Raw genomic sequence first — 17,814 nt, forward strand, 5'->3', positions numbered from 1 at the left:
GGCTAATTCTATGCCATTAAAAAACTCCTACCTTCCAAACAGGATGCCCACTTGTAAACTGATTTTTTGAGAGTGGTCCCTGGCCCATACTAACTCCCAGCACATGCATGTGAATTGTCTGCAAAACCACAAGTTGCCCCAGGCCAAAACTGTGCCAAAGGCTGCCATAAGAATGGTATAAAAAAATCACAGCCCAGTGCTCAAAAAGTTCCCCAGTGTGCTGCTTAATTATTTAGTATGGAAATGTTTTTTTGCATTTTACAGAAGACTAAATAGATAAGATGCATAAAATGTTATTTCTGCTTTCCTGTCCTTAAGGCACTTATTAAGGTTGAAAATATAAAGTAACCATAATCCTTCCTGTCCAAACCATCTTTCCAACTCCTCTAAGTCTAGGCCCAAATTTTGTGAATTCTACAGAAACCTCAGTTTAAATCTCAAAATGGACTTTATCTTCTCCTGAATACCATAATTGGGATTAAGGAATCACCAGTTCTCCTCAATGCTCAGTATCTATTTTCTCAGATAATCTATTTTCTCAGATATCTTTGATTTTCATAAATTCATTAGTCAAAATATTTTACGTATTTTCTACTACTGTAATATCCTTGAACCATAAAGATATTAACAGATTATGGTACTTGAGCAGATAGGACAACTGAGGAAGGAAGAACCCAGTTAATTTGCCTGTATCTTACAGGCAGAATTGAAAACTGAAATAGGTTTCTTAATTCCTAGGCTAATGATTTAACCAACTTCTTTTCATTCCCTAACTATATTTCACTGTATTTTTTTTCTTTTTAGAGTAATTCAACACCATAATAGTGTCTGTGGTTGCTGTTCCTAAACGTTTTTGATCCCACAGACTCTGCCCAAACTAATAAATTGAACACACCTTAACCTTCATTTCAAGCACAAAGGCCATCTGGCACTGAGCAGGCTAATTCTATGCCATTAAAAAACTCCTACCTTCCAAACAGGATGCCCACTTGTAAACTGATTTTTTGAGAGTGGTCCCTGGCCCATACTAACTCCCAGCACATGCATGTGAATTGTCTGCAAAACCACAAGTTGCCCCAGGCCAAAACTGTGCCAAAGGCTGCCATAAGAATGGTATAAAAAAATCACAGCCCAGTGCTCAAAAAGTTCCCCAGTGTGCTGCTTAATTATTTAGTATGGAAATGTTTTTTTGCATTTTACAGAAGACTAAATAGATAAGATGCATAAAATGTTATTTCTGCTTTCCTGTCCTTAAGGCACTTATTAAGGTTGAAAATATAAAGTAACCATAATCCTTCCTGTCCAAACCATCTTTCCAACTCCTCTAAGTCTAGGCCCAAATTTTGTGAATTCTACAGAAACCTCAGTTTAAATCTCAAAATGGACTTTATCTTCTCCTGAATACCATAATTGGGATTAAGGAATCACCAGTTCTCCTCAATGCTCAGTATCTATTTTCTCAGATAATCTATTTTCTCAGATATCTTGGATTTTCATAAATTCATTAGTCAAAATATTTTACGTATTTTCTACTACTGTAATATCCTTGAACCATAAAGATATTAACAGATTATGGTACTTGAGCAGATAGGACAACTGAGGAAGGAAGAACCCAGTTAATTTGCCTGTATCTTACAGGCAGAATTGAAAACTGAAATAGGTTTCTTAATTCCTAGGCTAATGATTTAACCAACTTCTTTTCTTATCTATGTAATCTGGGTTTAAAAAGTGTGAGCAGATGTTTTCAGTGACTCACTCACTGATACAAGCATGCATGTCACTACTATGCTCACAGAGCTCCAAAAGATTTCATTTTGAGTCAAACAGAAAACAAAATAAAAATGGAGAAAATGGAGGTCAAGTCTGCCAAGTGGTATTTGAAATGCAATTCATCATCTGCGTTTGCATCAAGTATTACAGGTCTTTGTAATTATATATGAATTCAAAGCTTTACACAATGTACTTGCAGTCTTCCTTTATATACACGAGTAGTTAAAACTGATATCAGCACAAACCAGAAGGAAAATTAATCACATAAATAAAGTGAAATCCAGAAGTAGGTCCATTTTATCCTGTAGTAATTCTGTTTACTTTAATATTTAATTTTGGTGACCATTTATGCAAGGTAAAATTCTACCTTGCTAAAATATTTAGGGAGAAAATATCCTTGCCTCTAATATGTCTTCCAAAGAATCATAGAAAACAAATCACAGACCATCAGTGAGAAAGAACTGTAAAAAGTATACTCATATTCACATATATTTCCGAAGCATGCTACTGTGATTTTGAGGGAAGGCAAAATGTCAAATTCCTTTGTTCATTTTAAAAACACACACTCCCATAATATGTACACTGTTCCAAAAAGCTGAAAAAATAACTAAGATACTTTAAAAAAAATATAGCCTAAAAAGTCTTCTTATAGGAACTGTTTACCTTTAATAGAAATTAATCTAAATCAGCTCATACCTCCCATGTACATGATGCATAAATTTTGCATACATTCATTCTTTTATTGGAAAGGCATTGTTAATATATTTCTAAAAGGAAACGGACTGACATCTATGACTGTACTTTCATGCAATGCATGAATGTGTTTGAAGAATGTATCCTGAACTCCTGTTGTTCGGTGTTGTGCCTTAAACACACAAAGACTAAAGAAAAAACTGAGTTGCTCCATGTGAATTGCTGTGCTTTTTGCAATGAACTGCTAGGAGGGAAGTTTTACGTCTGTCAGTAACTGCGTGAACTTGACCTGCTCAGGGCTTTTTTGATCTCTGTGTATATTCAGAGTCAGGGTCTTGCCCTCTACTGACTAAAATAACTTCTTAGTACGTTTTTGCTTCCTGTTATACAAAGGAACCAATTAAACAGTGAGCAAATAGTCTAGATTTCTTCTGGCTCTCTCTGCATCTAAAGAATCACTGCCTAATTCCCAGCTGCTAGACCAAACTGTCTTCATGCATGCTGCACAATGCTTTTCTCCACAGAGACATGCTGCAAGTAGGGATGATGCTCAATCGGAAATGAATGAGGAGTCAAAGAGACATTATTAGATATGTTCACTATTAATTAGATATGTTCATAGGAAGGAACTACAAATATTTCGTGATTAGGGTAGTAGTTTTTTGTGGGGTTTTTGTTGGTTTTTTTTTTTAGATTCCAAGATGAGTTTGTAGGATGGTCACTTTATCCCCTACTTGTAAACAGGTAAATCACACTTCTACTTGCTGCTGTTACTAATTAAGTAGGAAATCGTTAAGGAATACCTTTTGGCTTTGACAGAGGCCTCTTGAAAACACTGCATTTAGGAGTTCCTAAGAACAAGAAGGTAATCATGTAAAATATCTACAGTGCTACCATGAAGAGAGTTTATCCCTTGCTGTGTTAGTTATAAACAGAAATGCAAAGGTTTATATAAGAGATGAAGTAAGCAGCTATTGCAAATAATTTAAAGGGTCCATGTGTGTCTGAAGATTCAAGAAAGCTGTTCTTGTCCATGTACCATGACCTCATGCTGTTACTCCTACACCACACATTCATAGCATAGATTTCTTGAATAGATAGATACCTGTGTCTATATAGTAGCCACCACTCTTACATACAAAAGGATAAAATAATTATCCTTTTCACTCACCAGCTAGACTGTTTTTTATATATCTGCTATCTTGCAAGAGGTCTCAGCATAAAGTAAGAGAGAATGTTGTCTGATTTGTATTGAATTTGTGTCTCCTTTCTGCCAGACATTGCATTTGCAGTTAAACATGTTTATAATGTGCATCTAGTGACTGATGAAGATTATCTGCATTGATAGAACAATGGAAAGGAGCATATTGTATACTGGGGTTTAGCATTTCTTTTGCACAAAAGTATATGCTGCTTGCAAGTACTTACGCAGTTAAAGCAATATCTGTTACAACATAGCCTAATGGTGTAACCACAACTTGAATTCTAGCTCTACATGTTCCACTGCTAAATTTACTGCTGACTCTGACTTTCAGCTAGATTTTTATTTATATCTTTCTCTCTTACTTTTCTCCATCTTCTAAATGGGTATGCTCCACTTACCTCTTTAATATCTTAAGGATGTAAACGGTGGCTAAATAATAAATACCGATTTTCTGCATTCCATTGTGGAAAACATTTCGGTTTTAATTATTGGAAGCATTTTCCACAGACTCCACGAAAAGTGATGTGAGAAAAGTTTATTTACAGGTACAACTTCAAATTCTTTAATTTGTGTTCTGAGAATCATGTTGATTGATTCCTACCCCATGAAGAGCAACGGATCAAAGTCTGGTACAAAGTGATAAGAGTTTTGCTTCTGATTTCTCCTTAGTACAAATCAGAAATAAATGGAAGTCAAGGGCTTTTAGAAGTCACAGTACTGGGATCAAAACAGTTTATGACAGCTCATGGACACTGATGATGACGAAAACAAACATAAATAGTATTCCTTAATTCTTTTCTCCTAAAAATCATTTATAGGTAACCCACTATTAACCAGCAAAGTCAACGTTATAATAAATGTCCTGGATGTCAACGAGTTTCCTCCTGAAATTTCAGTTCCATATGAGACATCTGTATGTGAAAATGCCAAGCCAGGACAGGTATTTCAAATTTGTAATGCTTGCTATTTTGCTCTTTTTCCTTAGTATTATTTATAGCAATAGAAATTTCTGGGTTTGAAAATGACATCACAATAGAATTCTTATACAAATTAAAAGTCTGTGTTGGAAATACCTTCTGGAAATCTGTTTCTTGACCTTTATGGTCTATTTTTTTATTATCCCCGATTATATTGGCTTGAGCAACCCTTTAGTGTGCATTTAATAGCTATGACAGGAGAAAGATTCCCTTCCTTAAAGATGCTTAATTATAAAGGTAAAAGTGCAGTAAGTAAATGGAGTAGGATGCATTGAAAACATTTCTGTGTCGTATTCTGAGAAAAAGAACTGACAACCCCAAAGACAATCTTCCTGAAAGCTTGCTTTTATAAACAGTTTCAAATATATGCATAGCATGCGAAATATCACCTTTTACTGTGATGCCAATATTAATAGAGCTGGCCCCAGAAGGTATTGGCCTGTGCTCCTCCTGCCATAAATTTGTGTAATTAAACACAGTGTTGTGAAGCACCAAGGCCAACCACCATACATATTAACAGCTAATGCTGTTTCCAAGACAAGACTTGTAACTTCAACTGTTCAACTTTGAGAGTGACTGCCAGCCATGGAAGGAACATATTCATCCTGCTACGTAATCAGTGACTTCTCTTTATATGTATGTAATATGTACTCAGTCCATGTGATTTTTATTGCCTTTATTACAGATTTGTCCATGACTTCATTTGATATTCTTTTTTTTGTTTTTTAATGTTTAAATAACTACCATACAACCTAATTTTAACTTATAGTTTATCAGATACCTCTAATTTCTTATTCAGGCACTAACAGTAGAAAGGAGAACCTTTTACAGAGAAGGCTGAGACAAGCACTGAGCTGTCAAAAATTAGAAATATATAGATCTTTGTTATATAAAAAAAAATGCCAATATATAAAAAAGTGGCAATCCTTCTATGAAAAAAATTTGACTGCACTGTGCTTACCTCAAAACTAATAGATAGCACTTGGACCCAAAAATTCATTCATGCCTAGATGGTGCAGACCTTTCAGCCCTCTACTTCATTTCAAACTGTAAAATTAGGGTGCAGCTTTTTGAAGTAGTACAACGTGTACTGGTTTTAACGGTGATAGTAGTAGCAGATAAAGTGAACTGTCCCTAAGTAATCACTCACCTGAAAACAGTCACTAGTATTTTGATACAAAGGACAAATATTAAATACTTCTACTATGAATATAGGGTAAATCTTTCTGATTTCCTTCAGATATGTCAAAGCGAGACCTGAGATATCACAAGTTTTCTGTAGGCTATAGTATTCAAACTTCTTGCCTCCACTGCCCAATATATTAGGGGAATGAGAGTAATCTGGCAGTATTTCACTTTCATTGTTTCATTTGATGTTCACTTTGCACTTCTACAAAACTGGTTCTTTTAAAGGAGTGAACCGACTTCAGAATTAATCTTAATCTGGTTTCAGGTGATACAGATTGTCACTGCAGCAGACAAAGATTTGTCACCAGCTGGGCAAAGGTTTTCCTTCAGACTGTCATCTGAGGCTTCCAGCAAACCAAATTTCACAGTCCATGACTACAGAAGTAAGTTGCTTATACATATCTCTCTTTCAGAGCAGCAGGCTGTGATTATAATGACAAATAAAATTATTTTATACTACGGTCATGTCTACAGACCAGCTTTCTTATTTGACATTTCTAATTGTGAAACTATCTAGGACATATATTAATATAAATTCAGGTCTTGCACCTTTTCTCATTTTTAGGGGACGGGAATTATCAGAACACAAAAGGCTGAGATTTCTCTACAAACCTGCAAAAACACTGCTACCAGTTTTATTTTCTTCTTTTTATAATTCAGTATCTCAGGAAAAAGTCATATGTCAATGCAGGTATACCTTTAAACAAGGCACTGTTGCTGCCTTCTTTAAATCCTATCACTTTGCTCACTGTTTTTGAAGTACCCAGCTACTGTGCTTTCTCAAGGATGCACAGTCCTGCAGAAGAATTAGTTCAAAATATGGACAGTGCTGATGCAGTAAAACATCCCACAACACTCTAAAGAATTTGTAGATTTATATAATTAACATCCCTGATTTTACCCCCAATTTTTACCATAACTTATAATCTTTTTTCTTTTTCATTTGAATGCTTTTGAAAATGGTAAAGAATAACCCAAGATGAAAAAATTGATCTTTTTGCTCTTATAAACATCTTCAAACATGTAGTGTGAATAGACACAGCTAAAACATCATAATAAACTGTAGTAAATTTTAACCACTAATTACTTTAATCAAATAAGAAAAAAAAAAACAACAATGATTTTATTAACTGTTAGGTGATCTTTAAAGAACTGTGTGATGTTAAATTTTTCATTAAAAAGGGTTTACATTACTCTGCAAAGAAAGAACACCCAAATCCATCCAATAAAGTTCAGTAACAATCTTTTCCTATTTAACTATGTAGGTTATAAGTATTACTTTTAACAAAAAGTATGTAATTCTTAATTTTTAAAAAAAAAAAAAAAAAAAGCAAGCCAAGTCCTAAAAAGGGCTAGAAATGGAAAATATGATATTTCATAAGAATGAAATATTTCATAAGAATGAAAAAAATTGCAGAGACCACTTATTTAGCTTTTTTCAAAACCATTTAAGTATATGACCCACATTATTTTTGAGGTCATGAACTTTTGTTAATATTAGGTAATTCAAAATGATAGACAACAACATAAGCACAACTATTAATCAGGAAGATGTTTATCATTAAGAAAGTTCAGGAAGACATAAATCTGAAACAACAGAAAAATAAACTATGCTTATTTTATCTTTTTTCTATAGCTCCTCTGTGAAGATGACAAGACAAAAATGGTTTATTCCCAAACTTATTAATGACTTTTATTTTAGTATGCCACAGATAGCTAAAAACATACAGATGAGCAAATTATTTCACTTAATGATTTGTAAATACAATATAAAATGAAACCATAAAAATTCATAATATTGCAGATATGAGTAATAGTATCTTATGAAACCCAAAATACACTGGTCAACATTTTATCAAATAATTTTCTTGAGACAGACAGCTCAATGAATATGAAGGACAACCTTACAATGGATTCAAGTTTCCATCTATTCTTGGACAGTTAGGTCATTACTCTTCTCCAGAAGTGCTTAGTCTAAACAGTATGGTTTTAACAGATACTAGTATTTAAAAATGTTGTGGCATTTCACTATCTAACTATATAATTCTGCCAAGCAAGATTTAAATGCTTTATATCTGTGTTCCACTGGATGTAAAATTTATTTGCTTCCCCTCAATGCTGCACTGTAGTTTCTGTTATGTCCCGTTTCCTGCTTAGCTGTTGGTATTATCTTGGAAAATTCAGCATGGGGAACTTTGCTGATGATTATAATTAAGAAGAAAAAAAAAATTTCTCTATATCTTAATAGAAAAAAGAAAATATACTTCTTTAGATATTCCTCATATGTTACATTAATTACTTTCATCCTTTCACTTTTCAACACATTTGAAGGCCCAGATGGGTAGTATCATCACAATTTTGTAGCCTTATAGCATCTAAATACCTTTGCTCTTTTGTTCAAGATTTCTTTAAGAGCTTTAATTTATTTCTTTTTGTCTATTTCCTAAAATATCCTTTAATTTCATCAAGATTTAATTTTTTTCAAATAATTACAAGCTATTGTTTTCTGCCAGTTCTTTTAGGGTCATTTTAATATCTTTAATTCCTAAAAATAATCTTTAAACTTCAAATGTCTCTACAGTAATTAAACTCAGTGACCTTTCTCATTTACAGCTTTTGTAAAGTGGGCTTAGCATATGAGTTTGGTGAGGAAATTGCTCAAATATTATTAGATAATTAAATTTCTCCTTTTAAACCAGTAATGTTGACACCGAGATGACTTTGGATCTCAGTAGTCTGTTAACAAACTTTCTCTACTTTATAAAAACAAATGCAGTATTCTGATAAAAAAAAATAATTAGAAACCACCAAGACACAATTTTTCATACATGTATGTTTGTGTGTGTATATACACTCTCTTAAAAGCATTTCTTACTAAAAAATAAGAAAGAAATACATTATTTGTTGAAACACAAGGAAGACAGAAAAAAAGCTTTTGTGAAATATTTTCCAACCATAAAAGACCTTTTAAGTTTAGATGATTAACAGAGCTATTGAAAAAAATGTACCATATTTTCAATGTCTTCTGCCTTTTGATGGCAAAAAGGTGGAAGGTCTGCTCTGTACATAATACCGAGATAAAATAACGCACCCTTATTTTCCTTCCAGAAACTTTTAAAAAACATAAATACCATTATCTTTTGAGTTAGCAATTATGTCAATACCAAGCAGGTAATTTGTGAAAGGGATTTTGGTTTTTTTGAGGAAACAATCATCTTGTTCATCATGTTACAATTAATGCTTTTACAAGTAAAAGTGTTGTTTAACATTTTTAAACACATAAAGAAACCCAATAACCAGTGCTATTCTATACAGCTAAACATCATGGGTGTTGTGGTTTTACATCATGTGCAATATATGTGTGTAGTGTAGCCAAGAGAATAAACTTTTCCAGGTTCCATACTTCTTCAGAATATAACTTAATGAGAACAGAAGCAAAACAGTAGCTCAAGGCTGCCATTTGGAGTGTCTACAAATATAAACACAGGGAAATGCTATGTTTCTAGTCTGTGCCTTCTGCAGTGCTGAGACCAATCCACCAACTGTGAACAGAAGTGAGAGCCCCTGGAAGAGCTGGGGTGCTTCCAGCTGAACCGCTCACCTTCCTCTTTCCACATTGCTGGCTTCACCATTCTCCCTAGAGGACTGCTTCCCTGCTGAGCACATTCAGTTGCTCATGTAAGAGAGAGAATTTTCCTTCTCTCCAGACTGTCACACACATCCTGAAAATGAATTTATTGCCACCAGACTGAAGAACCAGAAGCTATGTCAGCTTCAGGCTGCAGCTCCAGGCTGCTCTGTGTAGAGTTCAGACACATGCCTGTGTCCATATTTTCAAAAGGCCTTTGAACAACTGGAAAGGGTCATAGAAGAGCAACAAAAATTGTTCAAAGCCGAAGACTTAAGAGCTCGATCTGTTTGATTCTTCTCAAAGGAGAATGGAAAGGCATTTTGTTGCACTGTAACATGTATTATAGTGATCTTCAACACTGCAATTAGAAGACAAGAGAAAAATAATATGAAAATCTATTAATGTAAATAGAAATAAGAGTAGAAATAAGATTATCACTTTAAATTAGATCTAAAACTCTTTGTACAGTGCAGATGATTAATCACAGAGAGAAAACGAGCTGAAGATGGAAGGTGGTTTGATTCAAACAATTTTGAGACATTTTTCTTTTTTAAAACTGAACTTGATGTGTCTATGTACCATGTGTGAGTTTGATGAAAAAGGGACTTCTGAAATAAGCGTTCTGTCAGTCAAGTTACTTTCTCAATGGTGTCTGATTATAACATGTCTGATTTTGGATATTTAGGGTTCCTTCTTATTGTCCTTAATCAGAACTGCACACAAGTATTTGAGTGTGGAATTCAGAGCCCTTAATCCTTCTACCTAGTGACAAAACCCCAAGAAAGAATAAAAGTCATAACATGGACAGCAAGTGACCTCTTCTAAAGAAAGCACATGGGTGAGATGGCAAATTAGTGACTGCTGCAGGCTACCTTCATTCAGATCTGTCAGCTTTCCCTGCTAATTTCATTTTGGTTTTGCTTTCAGTGTAATTCTTTTAACCTTCTCATCATTTCCTTGCTACTCTGATTCAAGAAAAGCAGTGAGAAATTAATTTCTACTGGGCAGAAATGACAAAACATATCTTCAAGGAGTTCTGAACCCATTCATGACTAACTGCTGGAAAATGTACTGATTATAAAGTACTCCATTTTTGTACTTATTTTTAATGGGGCAGGAAATCTGAAGGGGTTTTGCATTTTGGCCAGGCTATTACTTTCAGTTTTAAAGGGAATTTAATTAATTAATTAATACAGACATGATTCTAAATCCATGTTCAATCAAAGTCCTTTGGACCACAGGCTTGGAATATAAGGAGATAAGAGAAAAGAAAAACCGAAAAGCTTTCCTAATCTAATACCTGTAACGCTTTGTTTAATTATTATTTATGCTGTCTTTGAAATTCCAGCTGTCAAGCTAACGGGTTTACAAGAAATGGAATGTTATTTAATTCTCTGAAAAAAATTGCTGTACCAGTCAGAATACAATACCTTCTGTAGTGATGAAACAAGGCAATTGCATGAAGCATGTCAGTCACTGAGTTTCAAAAACAAAATAGCTTCCTATTACTAAAGGTGATACAAACTACAATGGTGAATTGAAGTACACAGTAAAAATCCTGTAATGACTGTCGTATGTTTTACAGACAACACAGCTGGGATTGAAACCAGGAGAAATGGTTACAGCAGAAGGCAACAAGAGCTGTACTTTCTTCCAGTAGTAATAGAAGACAGCAGTTACCCTGTCCAAAGCAGCACAAACACAATGACTATCCGTGTTTGCAGATGTGATTCTGACGGTACCATCCTGTCCTGCAACGTGGAAGCAATCTTCTTACCAGTAGGCCTCAGCACAGGAGCATTGATTGCAATCTTGTTGTGTATTGTTATACTTCTAGGTTAGTTCTCATGAAACGATGTGAAGTGCATTACTCCAATTATTCACCTGTGCATTGATTTGTGTTGCTATTAGCTTCCTCTGTTGTTTTACAAAAGCCACTGAAAATGCTTCTATGTTTCTAGAAAAACATCACAAAGCACTGACCATGACCTTGACTCTGCTAACACCTTCATATTTCTTAGTGCCCGAAGAGAACTACTTTTCAGTGGAATTCAAGCCATATTTTTTTCCTCTGAAACAGTTTTGTTTAAATACCTTTCTTGAAGGATTAATATTTTTAGATTATTACTAAAATAGACAAGTCCTACTGACAGTAACAGCAGTAAGGACTTAGTAAGAGACTTCATTTAATTATTCATGCCAGCTTCAGCAAAAGGAGAACAAAGAAATGCGAGAGGAGAAAATAATTGTAATCAAGACTGACTGGCTAGGTCCATGAAAAACTTTACAAGAACATTTTAATTTCAGGCAGGCATGGGTTCCACAAGGTAGTATTGCCACTTGATCTACATTATATTTAAATATTGCCTTATTTACAGCATGCCCAAAGCAGTCAATACTCATATGCATCCTACTTATAATGTAGCGTTAATGCACTGATAATGAAATAAACCCAACTTTGTAGATTACACAGTCACAATGTGGGCTGCAGAAAGCAGACTGATTCTTATAGATGCTAGCCTATGCCTCTTCTTGATACTAGTGGGCTTCCTAGATCTCATGCTACTCCTTATGTGGGTCTAATGGTCAAAAATAGCTGCGGACACAGAATATAACATATGGACACCTCTTTGCATTTGGATAATACAGTAATTTACCACTTAAGTAAATTACTACAGGCTCAGGGTTACATAAATAGCTTCTGAGTAGCAGTGCATAAAAGTCAGAATTTCTGTTCTGTGTACAAATTTTATGCTGTGAGAAAAGAGTTGTTTCAAATCAGAACAAGAGTGGCAAACAGTCATACTTCCCATGGAATAGGAATTAATAACATATACACCCATTCTGAAGAATTTAAAAACAAACCAAAACAACCTTAGGTCAGTTGTTTGAAAGTAAGAATGCTGTCTCTTTACCACTATTCTTTGGGACTACTTTTTCACTTGTAGGGGTTTCCTGGGTAAAAGCAGCCAGGGGTGAGCCTCAGCATCAAACACATTCCATTGTGAAAAAAAACCTTTAACTTATTTTTACATGAAGAAATATGTCAATTAGATCTCTGTTTTAAGGCAGGACTTCCAGGATATCTAACCTCTCTGTTACAAAGTGCCTAGAAGCTCTAAACACATAGCTATAGCAAAGCCTTTCATGTTGCCCCCTTTGTGTCCAGTAATCTGGACAGTGTGCAATATGCAGCAGAGAGCTTGGGGCTCTTGGTTGAGACATCATTCACATTGGCAAAGTATCTGAGGAAGCAGGAATAACTGAAGTCTGATTTTTCCCCCAAATTTGCTAGGTGATCATGGAGGCTTTCAACAGAAATGTGTTTATGTTCCCTTAATGGTTTGTTGAAATCAATACAATTTTTATTTTAAAACGCCAGCATATTCAATTAAAAAAAAAAAAAAAAAGGTCAAAGAACTCCTTATCAGCTCTGCTGCTGACTGATGCTCTTGTCATATACAAAGCTAATGAAGATACTTTAATTCCTGCTTTGCACAGAACACCAGACTGAATTAGTGAGATTATGTTTGGAAAAGAGGTTTTGGTCCTCTAATAACTCCCTTCATTCAAATCAGCCTGGCAATATTACCCAGAAAAATTAATGAATAAATAATGAGATCTCCAGTTCTGTGTGTAACCTAAGAGAATGGCATTTATCTTATATCCAGACTTTCTCCTTATTATTTCATTGATCAATTTAAAAACTGCTTTTGGATTTTCATTTCTTGCTGTGAACCTGGCCTAACACAGAATCATTAAAATTGTAGTTGAAGTCATTCCTGTCAAACTCATTTCTACACAAAAGACAGTCAATATATTACCAGTCAGGAGTTATTCTAGACCACACAAACCTGACCATGAATTTATAATCATTACGACTCCTGTATTCATTATTGTTTTACTTCACCAACAGTGCTTAGAACACTATAATGCCTACCAAAGGCAGTTAGGGAATTAAAAATTACAAAAAGGCCAGTTTACTACAAGCAGATTTTACATTCAATTAAATATATCTCCAAAGACAAACTATTGGAAAAAAGAACACAAGCTGATTGCTATTGAGTTGCCATTTGGAATAAAGCTAGTTTCTAACATATCAAATCACAGAATCACAGTTGGAAGGCACCTCTGAAGATCATCTAGTCCAAGCTCCCTGCTTACAGCTGGGTCAGTTAGAGCAGGTTGCTCAGGCACAAATCCAGTGGGGTTTTGAATATCTCCAAGGAGGGAAGCACCACAACTTCTCTGGGCAACATGATCCAATGCTTGACCATTCTGACAGTAAAGAAGCTTTTTTCTTACACTTTAATGAAATTTCCTTCATTTCAATTTGTCCCCACTGCTTCTTGTCCTGTCCCTGGGCAGCACTAAGAAAAGTCTGGTTCCACCTTCTTTACTTCCATGCATCCGTCAAGTATTTATAAGATTCTTCTGAGACTTCTCTTCCCCAGGCTGAAGAGACACAGGTCTCTCAGCCTCTCCCTGTATGGCAGATGTTCCAATCCCTTAATCATCTTTGTGGCTCTGCACTGCATTCATGCCAGGAACTGCATGGCTGTCTTAGGAGCCAAGAGCTGGAAGTGTGCCCAGAACTCCAAGTGTGTCTGACCAGGGTTAAACAGGGGTGAATGATCACCACCCTGGACCTGATGATAACACTCTTCCTAATATAGCCCCAAATGCTGTTGGCATTCTTTGCCACAAGGACACACTGGTGGCTCATGGTGACCTTGATGTCCAACAGGATCCTAAGTCTTTCTCTGTCAAGCTGCTTTCTGGTCAGTTAATCGCATCTACAGTATGTGGTTATTCGTCTCCATGTATGGTACTTGGCATTTCCCTTTGAAGGTCCGTGGGTTGGTTTCCTGTTGGCCCATTCCCCTAGCCTGGTGAGGTCCCTTTGAATGGTGGCACAACCCCTGTTTTGTATCTACCTATAAACTTGCTGAGGGTGCACTCAATCCCATGATCCAGATCATCTATGAAGACGTTAAACAAAACTGGTCCCAATATTGACCCCTGGATACATCATTAGTGACTGGTCTCCATCTGGTCTTTGGGTTATTGATTACAACCCTTACAGCCTGATAGTTTGGCCAGACTTGCGATGCACCTTAATATCTACTTGTCTAGTCCACACTTCCTCAGTTTTTCTGAGAAGGATGTTATGGGAGACATCATCAAAAGCTTTGCTAAAGTTAGGATAAAACCAATAAATTTTTCTCCCTGCATCCATCAGTCACTTCATTGTAGAAGGCTATCAGGTGAGTTAAGCACAATTTCACCTTTGTAAATACATTCTGAGTACTCTCGATCCCCTTTCTGTTCACAGTATGTTTGAAAATGTTTTCTAGAATTATTTTCTCCATCACTTCCCTCAGGAAGAAGATGAGGTTGACTGGCCCCTAGCTTGTTCTTCATGCTTTTCTTGAAGATAGGAGTAACACTTGCTCCAGTCCTCAGACACTTCTTCCAGTCACCATGACATTTCAAAAATTATCACAAGTGGCCTCACAATTACATTTGTCATCTACCTCACCACTTGTGTGCATTCCATCAGGTTCCATGTACTTGTGTGTCCAGTTTAAGTGTTCCCTAACCTGATAATCTTCCACAAAGGGTAGGTCTTTCCTGTTCCAGACTTTCTCTCTGGTCTCAGGGACCTGGGATTCCTAAAGAATAAGCTTTCCAACAAAGACAGATGCAAAGACGCCATTGAATAGGTTGGCCTTTTCTGTGTCCTTTGTCAACAGATCCTCTGCCCCATTCAGCAGTGGGCCTACATTTTCTCTACTTTTTCTTTTATTGCTGTCGTACTTGTACAAGCCCTTCTTGTTGTCCTTCGTGTCTCTTGCAAGATTCAATGCCAGATTGGTCCTTGAATTTCCTAACCACATTCCTGCATGTTCACCAGTCACTGTATATTCCTCCTGGCTCACCTGTCTCTATTTTCACCTCTTATATGCTTCTTTTTTCTCTCTGAGTTTAATCAGGAGCTCCTTATTCATCCATGCAGGCCTCCTGCTGCCTTTGCTTGATTTCCTGCTCATTGGGATGGACTGATGTTGAGCTTGGAGGAGGTGGTACTTGAAAAACAAATCAACTCTCCTGGACCCCTTTTCTCTCCAGAACATGGGAATTTTCAAAACAGATCCCTGAAGAGGCCAAAGTGTGCTGTGAATTAGAATTATTTTTTCCCCCATTTCAAAGATTCCAAATTACTTTTTTTCTCTTTAATACTGTGGGTTGTTTGGGTTTAATTTTTTTTTTTTCTCTGCAATGTGGAAATTTGGGGGGTTTTCTCTATTTTGCTATGGAAGACATTTTTTTAAAAAAATCCTGTCACTCTGTCTCTCTGAACTTAAAAGCTGAAGTCCTGTCCAATTCTATTTGTTCACAAAGCAGGCCAGTAGGAAAATTATTTGTTACTTCCTTCAGCAGAACAGCAAGCATGAAGGAAAGTTAGATTCATAGATCAAACAGCAAATTACTTTTTCATTGGCTAGAGCATTGCTATTTTAGAAAGAATAGTGGGATCATATCTTCTAAGGAAAAAAGTCCCTTTGATTGCTTGCAACTTTCAAAGGAAGATATAATGATATGTCATCAGAGTACCAAATTATTTCAGTGCATGTCTTAACTTCAGTTTTCTCTTGTTACAGTCATTGTGGTACTATATGTAGCACTTCGGAGGCAAAAGAAAAAGGACACCCTGATGACCTCTAAAGAAGACATCAGAGATAATGTTATCCATTATGATGATGAAGGAGGTGGAGAGGAGGACACCCAAGCTTTCGACATAGGCGCCCTAAGGAATCCCAAAGTGATTGAAGATAACAAAATACGCAGGGACATAAAACCAGACACCTTGCGTTTTCCTCGTCAGAGACCACCAGTGGAAGATAACACAGACATAAGAGATTTCATTAATCAAAGGCTGCAGGAAAATGATGTAGATCCAACTGCACCCCCATATGACTCCTTGGCAACCTATGCTTATGAAGGAAATGGATCTGTTGCAGAGTCTCTCAGCTCTATAGACTCCCTGACTACAGAAGCAGACCAGGATTATGACTATCTGAGTGACTGGGGACCTCGCTTTAAGATCCTGGCTGATATGTTTGGAGAAGAAGAAAGTTATAACCCTGACAAAGTCACTTAAAGTACAGCTACAACAGTAAATAAAAAGAAAAGTAAACCAATAACAAATTTAAAAGATAAACCTAAGCTTTATATAGGACAAGATTTCTTTGATTATAAAAGACAGCAACTGTTTCCAGCAAGTTACTACATTTATCATACTGTCAGTTTTGGTTTGATCTGCAAAGGAAAGATAAATCCTGTAATATACACGGTTTTTTGTTGTTGTTATTTTGTTACTCTGGAATTACACTGAGACAAGCTCAGGCTTACAAGGTACAGTATACTGGCCTGATTTAGAAAGAAGATAGCTTTCTGGCATCATGGTGGAAGAGTGGTAGCTTTTTCGTAATTCCACTAAAGTGCCTATTGAAACTTTTATCATTTAAGTGGTAAAGAGTCTGCTGTGATGGTGTTACAAAACTGAATGGTAAATTGGACAAGAACTTTAAGACAAGAAGCAATAGCAACCTGCTGACTTCTCTTAGAACAAAAATGGAGATCACTTCCTGGAGTGAAAACTAAGGGCGGGGTGGGGATGGTGTACATTGTGTTTGGGGGTTATGTTTGGGTTTTTAAAACAAGAAAACGGTATGTCAAGACTTCATATTTCTTCTTCCAAAATTTGATTGAAAAATTAAATTTAAAATGCTATTGCTCACTCTGAAGATGTAAAGCCCAGATCAAAAAGGAAAAGATCTTATCATTCATCAATGAATATTTAAAATGTTCATGCAAATATTAAGTTTTTCCAAAATAATAAAAAGATCAAAGCAGCTCTTTCTTTATGTAAAGGAATTTCCCTTGGCTCCCCCTCTTCTTTTAAAATGAGACTGTTATTAGAACATAAAGTGGAGATGTTTTTTTAAAGAATATTATTGTATTTTTAGTATCAAGACATTTTTTTCCCTTCTTAGTATCACTAAAGAAGTACATGTAAAGAACTCCATATCACTTTTCTTTGCAATCGGATTGTTACTTTGTAGGTACTGTAGACATACATATTATAGAGATAGATATTTTTCAACTGACCATCTCCTGCAGTTCAGCATATCATTGTATTTTGCTGTCAGACCCACATCAAACATTTTAGGAAGACTTTTGAGGATGGAAACCTTACTAATTTTGTTCTTGCCAAAACATTAATAGAGGCAGAATAAAAATATAAACCAGTATGTTTGTCCACATTTTATGTACATACCCATGCA

The 17,814-nt window shown here is 35.7% G+C and overlaps 1 protein-coding gene across 4 annotated transcripts in view; it reads left to right on the plus strand.

The window, feature by feature from the left end:
• The window catches only part of CDH12 (cadherin 12), a 393,880-nt gene extending 376,514 nt beyond the window's left edge, over positions 1 to 17,366 (plus strand). For all 4 annotated transcript variants that reach the window (XM_026843110.1, XM_026843111.1, XM_026843109.1 and 1 more), the window contains 4 exons: positions 4,486 to 4,607; positions 6,098 to 6,215; positions 11,049 to 11,300; positions 16,129 to 17,366. In XM_026843110.1, coding sequence (XP_026698911.1) covers positions 4,486 to 4,607; positions 6,098 to 6,215; positions 11,049 to 11,300; positions 16,129 to 16,628 — 992 coding nt within the window. In that variant the 3' untranslated portion in view covers positions 16,629 to 17,366. The remainder of the gene's footprint in view (positions 1 to 4,485; positions 4,608 to 6,097; positions 6,216 to 11,048; positions 11,301 to 16,128) is intronic.
• The last annotated feature ends 448 nt before the right edge of the window (positions 17,367 to 17,814 follow it).

The sequence above is a fragment of the Athene cunicularia genome (genome assembly GCF_003259725.1).
Source record: "Athene cunicularia isolate RWA chromosome 2 unlocalized genomic scaffold, athCun1 chr2_part1, whole genome shotgun sequence".
NCBI lineage: Eukaryota > Metazoa > Chordata > Aves > Strigiformes > Strigidae > Athene > Athene cunicularia.